Source organism: Fistularia commersonii, chromosome 1 (assembly GCF_037954325.1).
Source record: "Fistularia commersonii isolate RoL2024-O1a breed Wild chromosome 1, RoL_Fcom_v1.0, whole genome shotgun sequence".
NCBI classification, from domain to species: domain Eukaryota; kingdom Metazoa; phylum Chordata; class Actinopteri; order Syngnathiformes; family Fistulariidae; genus Fistularia; species Fistularia commersonii.
This window is the reverse complement of record NC_141284.1, coordinates 13,722,523-13,728,522: the sequence shown is the minus strand read 5'-3', so window position 1 is coordinate 13,728,522 and position 6,000 is coordinate 13,722,523. Positions and strand designations below refer to the sequence as shown.

The following is a 6,000-nucleotide window of genomic DNA, read 5'->3' as shown; positions in this document are numbered from 1 at the left end:
GTCCACTGATCAGCGAAGGGCTGGAGAGTGACAGTTCAGAAGCCTTAGCTTTTAATCTGGGGTCGCCACACAATGTATGTATATATATATATATATATATATATATATACACAATATACATATACACACATGTGTGTCTATGTATGAATATCTGCTGCTAGCTTTCGCCACTTTTGAGATGTAAATTACTTGTCAGGAATGCTGTGCTGACAAGCTGCTTGACCTATGACACTTTTGTTTTTTCAAGAGGTCTCTGTGCTCAGTGAGCAGTCTATGCAAGGCAGCAGGTCATTATAGCTGCAAGAAATGAAAATATAGTGTAATTTGTTCTACAAGAAAGAATTTGAAGTATAAGAATGATCATAGCCACAAAGAATTAGAATGTAACTGTTTGAAGTCACCTGCTGTTTGCACGTAATGGTTTAGGAGTCCTCAAGGATTTGGTACTTAGGTTTGAATCTTCTACGACAGACAGCTACCCTCTATTTATCCAATAAGCCAGCATTGACTGTAAGCTAGACTCATTATCAGTGGTGAAACCTTTGGGAACAGGCTGAATGCCCTTGCATTCAGAATGTTTATGTCTAACTTGGTATTATCCCAATCCTTAAATACATGCTCCGTTTATTGTATACGTACTTGCTGTTCTGGTAGCTGCAATTATCTCAAATAACTCCTAATATCTTAGTACTTTTTGCTGGTTATGTATAACTGATCTCTGAAAAGTATAATATCAAAACAAAGCAAAATACATTTTAAGAACGGTAATGTTTCTGAGGATTTCCTGTTCTTTGATGTCACCAAAATGCATGACTGATAAAGATGCAAAACAGAACTTTCTGGCATTTCAAACTCCAGGACCAATATGAGGTTTTAGCGACCCCCTGTGTTCAAAGACTGAAACACAAGTACTTCATTTGAAATGGACAGGATTTATTAGAACAGAAAATAATACTTAGACGAAGGCTCTTTGAAGTAACTGATATGGTACTGCCATATAGTGGCAATGTGAATACTATTTACATAAAATACATGCATGCACATAAGCATACATGCTACATCCATTCACAAAACAACACTGCAACAGTGAACCGTACAAATGTGACTGTACACTGTAAAAAAAAAAAAGATCATAAATCTTAGCAAATTCTTCCTTCCTCTTCTTACTTCAATGTAACATCATGATTTCACAGAAATATTTGAAATGACTACCATCACTGAAGGTCACATTACTATATGGGATTATAGAATTCTATCATCGGTTAAGATTGACAATAACAACAGAAATATAAATCAATGAATATGAAAAATCTTCAGTCGTTCATATCCGTTTAACTTTAATTCCAATTTACAATATCCTAACTTTTATATCTTAACTTTAAATGAAAGCTGAAATAGTATGGTTATTGTGTGCATATATGACCAGATAACACAAGTTTGTCCAAGTTGTAATGTAGTTGCTTCACCTTCTAATTACAATGGGTTATTTATTAATGTACTTGAGAAATGTATTTTGCAAGATATCAAAAATATGTATATTTTCTTAATTTCATGTTTTAAGGCCGCTCATTGTATTCACTAATTGGGCTACCAAGCGTTTTAATAGTGTATACTGAAACCAAAATATCAATATAATGCCAAAATGCAAAAGCATGAACATTACTTGTAAGTACCAGTATACAAAATATTCAGCTGTTTCACTCTTTAAATGAACTGTGTAGTGTTTGTGACAGCATATACTGTATATGCAGATGCATCTATATAAGCAGTGAGTGAAGTAAAGTCGTCCACCAGTACTTATGATTTCATCATCAACACATGAAAATGAATGAACAACCATCAAGGTTGTAGGTGAAATACCTACAGGAAATCTGGATATGGTGTTAGACAAAGCAGTGCCAGTGCTCGCCCCTTGCTCATTAACACAACTGAGGTCACCTTGAGCAATGGCTTTAACCTCATCTGCTCAACTAGACTCCCTCAATGTCTGCTGATCAGATTGCTGCAGTGTCTTCCAGTTGGGAATGTGTGTAACAGGGTACATGTGTTTGACGGAAATTCTGCAAGAAATCCTTCCCTTTACTGAACCTATCCTGAATAAATAAGGATTACAAAAGTTATCTCTCAAAACATTGCGTTTTTCTGCACAGCTGCCTTTGCGCTCCACTTTATCTCAGCATAAACATCTAGAAGCTAATTAATCAAACCCAGTGATTATATTACAAAAAAAAAAAAAACACTTAATTCAATAATCCTTCCCATTACACAGAGAAATTGTGTACTGCAACTTCTGTAACAATAAGTTTGATTTTGTGATCCATATTCGGTTCCTCATATGTAACATCGCTTGTTCCCCGGTGTATTTTGATGTGTTTTCAGTTTTCTATGACTCAATTGATATTTGACATTGAATTCACTGATGATGTAGCATAATGATTATTAGAGTAGTGGTCAAGAAATGGTCTTTTCTTGTTATTGACACACTCAATAGATGATTTTTTTCATATTCACCATTTCATAAAAACACAATATCTGGCTACACGCTATGTGTCTAACTTAATACTTATAATACTAAGTCTGGGTCTCATTAACCAGTAAAAATAAGAGTACTGTATATGAGCAGTCCAGATTGTTCTCCCAGGAGATTATTTTAATATGCGCTTAGGTTGAAGAATCCTCATCAACAGGATGGAGAGCATGCCTCTTCAACAGTGTCTTTAGGACCTCCACCTCTCGCTCTGCCTCCTTCAGCTTCCTCCGTAGTGTCTCATTGGCTTTCTGGAGCCGCTGGTTATCCTGATAAAGTCACATGAGGGGATTAACAGCACAGTCTTCAAGCGCTGGGTTGTGGCTGAGACAGAAAATGACATGTACAGTATAAATCAAGTGTACTCACTGATTCCAGAGATTCGCAGAAAGATTTGCTGTCTTCTTCTGTCATTAAGGCCTTCTGCACAACAGAGGTTCTGTTTTCCCACTTGGCACAGTGTCGCTGTTTTCTCTGGGGCACCGGGCTAGGGCAGGACGTGAGGGGGGGTGGTGCCGGGATCAGCAGAGAAGAATGAGGTTGAGAGGTCTCTGGGCCTTCTGTCTGGGTGCCACTATGGACCCTCTGGGGCCTTAGAAGTGATGCCACAGGGGATTCCAGGCTGAAGTCTTTGCTGTCATCTGAGGGGTCTGGGTAGAGAGATTCCTCTGAACCTGCAAATAGGACATAAAATGCATCAAAAAATAGCAACACCTCACAACAAAAATCTAAAAGTATTTTTCTTGAATTTGCCTCTAAGTCCTCAATGTTTATGCACTTTGAGTACAACATTTTTTGCTCATCGTATAAGACAGAAGGCAAGCAACTCTGTAGCCAGCGTGTCTGAAAATCAACAAAATGGGAGGTAATCTACATGGAAAGCAAGCATTCGATGATGCTAAAATCTTATTCACATACACCCTTTCATTTGACATGATTTAGAGTTGTAGTAAACAGTCGTTTCTATATGGATCTGACAATCCTACTTGTTCATACATGAACATTTTTTTTTAATTTACTAATGTGGTAAATACTGCATGTGTATATGGAGCCATGGGAAATCTTTGTGATATACCCACCCTCTGAGATACCCAAAGGGACTGTGGTGGAGCTTGTCGGACTGTCGATGGTGTTTGTCACTTTGGTGTTCTTGCACTCGAAGGCCACCTGATCCTTGCACAGTTTGTGGCAGTTCATTCCACAGTCTGAGCAGAAATGCAAAACATGTTAAAACAAAGGCAAGTGTTCGTGTAACTCCAAGATCTTACTTCTCTCTGAACATTATCTGTTCTTCAAATGAAAATCTCGGTCCTAGGGAGGCTCATTTTGAGACAGAAAACCTAGTCTCGGATCTCTTTTTTAATGATAGGGGAGGGGGAACTCCTCTTTTCTTTGTAAATGCTGTTTTGTTTTTTTTGATTTATTTTCAGTTGTTGCAAGGTTCAGCAAGCAACATGCAAACCACACATTTTAGTTTGGTACCATTTTAACCACTCACCACAAAAGGCAGTCTTCCTGTACTCATTACAAAGTCTATTCAGTGAAGGTATCCTAAAGTAAATGGCATCGGCCAAAGATTGACCGGTACAAGCAATTGCACAAAAGTAAAAAAAAAAAGAAAAAAGGAAGACCTTTTTAAATGTAATTTTTTTAATTACCTCTGCATCTGTAGCCTTGCTTTATGACACCCCATAACTGTAGAGAGATAAAACCAAAAAGGATTATTGCATTAATAAACTGAAAAAAGGTTAAAAAAAATAATATATATATATATGTTCATCTCTTAGCTTGTGTGGTGACTTACAAATCCTGAGCAGTTGTCACAAAAGGTAGGTTTCATGTATGTGGTCTCCTGAAAGTTGTGGACAAAGCCAAGGCCTAATTTGGAGCAGATGACACTGGCACGCATGAAATAGGCTGTGATCTCATCTCTGCTGACCAGGCCTTCTCTGGACACCCAACACAAAAACATTTGTTATATTTGCAGGTTTACACCTAATTAACTCAATGTATATGAAATAGATTTCAAGATAACATTATTTATTATCATTCTTGTGGGATCTGGTCTACTGATGTTGCCAGCTACTCAAATCATTTTTTGGATTGTTAATAGTTAACTGATGAAAAAGGGGCTTCTTTGTGCTCTCTGAAATCATGTACTATGAGACAGGCATAAGAAAACTATGAATACTTAGTGGTTTGGCTGGTTGTGCAGCTATTTTATGTTTCCTGTTTCTATACTCATTACTCCAAATACAGCTTTTGCTTCCTCTCTTTTGAAGTTGCAAAAGAGCAAGTGTTTGGTCTGTCAAACACTCACTTCTCTTTGTCCATGACACAGAAGGAAAATGGAAAGCTAGCAGCAATTTTCTCAAAGTCCCCTTGAGAAATGAAGCCGTTCTCATCGTGATCATAGTTTTTAAACACGGACTGTGGAACAGAAGAGGAAAATAAATAAGTGTTGCTTGGCTATCAATGAACAGTTGGAGGAAATGGTGAATAGTTCAAAAAAATAGTTTGAACCTTTGACTTTAGTTATGTAACAGATTCTACGTGAAGAAAGCATGTACTTACATCCACCATTCTCTGCACGTGTTTGCTGATAGTTCGGGGGTCAGGTTTAGGAGCCACCCCTGATGCCCAGGCGACAATAACTGGTGGTCTTGAGGGAGTGGCTGGCTGAAAAAAAAAAAAAAGATTATCTTATTTAGTATTATCTTGCAAAAAAGACAAAAAGAATAAATAAAAATAAATCATTAATAAATAAATAAATAAATCAAGAAACACCTACATGAATAAGTGCATGAGACTAATTATTAATAGTGAATTTAATGTTTTTCCAGGAACTGTATTTGCTTAAGTCAAGAACCTGAGAATGCATTCTAAGAACTGGACTTCAAATATGTTGAACACACAATACTGACCCCTTAAGTTTGAATATTCACATTTTTTATCACCTTTTATACATAATCATTTTTTACTTTCACGTGTTCCCCTTCAGGTGTCACCATTGCAAATCATCTGCCTCCATCTATCCCTATTTTCTGCATCCTCTTCCCTCACACTAACTAATTTCATGTCTGCTTTCACTCCATCCATTAATCTCCTCCTCGGTCTTCCTCTAGGCCTGCTGCTTATATATGTGGATTGGTGGATTTTCATCTAGGACTTCTAAACCACAACTGCATGAAAACCTCGAGGTGGATTTTTATCAACTTGTGAAAATATTAGTCTGGCGGATTCTTCATGTTCCCAGTCTGCAAAGCTTCAGATTAATTTACTGTTGCTTCATCTTAGAACCCCATATATCTGGTCCAATTCCTGGGCTCCTGCTAGGCCGTTGAAGTGTTGTTGCGCACTGAACCCCTAACTGTTCCTTGGGAGCTGCTAAGTGGCTTTGCCCTCCGTTCATGGTCACCCATGATGAGCTTAACGCAGAGACCAATTTATTTCATGCAAGAAATTAGTAGTGT

The 6,000-nt window shown here is 37.5% G+C and overlaps 1 protein-coding gene across 3 annotated transcripts in view; it reads right to left on the bottom strand.

Annotated features, from left to right (window-relative positions):
* Window positions 1–913: 913 nt before the first annotated feature.
* Window positions 914–6,000, bottom strand: part of LOC147237445 (RAS guanyl-releasing protein 1-like) — a 15,509-nt gene continuing 10,422 nt past the window's right edge. For all 3 annotated transcript variants that reach the window (XM_086149120.1, XM_086149129.1, XM_086149138.1), the window contains 7 exons: window positions 5,102–5,206; window positions 4,848–4,957; window positions 4,332–4,476; window positions 4,186–4,222; window positions 3,607–3,732; window positions 2,897–3,201; window positions 914–2,796 (listed from right to left, as the gene is read on the bottom strand). In XM_086149120.1, coding sequence (XP_086005246.1) covers window positions 2,662–2,796; window positions 2,897–3,201; window positions 3,607–3,732; window positions 4,186–4,222; window positions 4,332–4,476; window positions 4,848–4,957; window positions 5,102–5,206 — 963 coding nt within the window. In that variant the 3' untranslated portion in view covers window positions 914–2,661. The remainder of the gene's footprint in view (window positions 2,797–2,896; window positions 3,202–3,606; window positions 3,733–4,185; window positions 4,223–4,331; window positions 4,477–4,847; window positions 4,958–5,101; window positions 5,207–6,000) is intronic.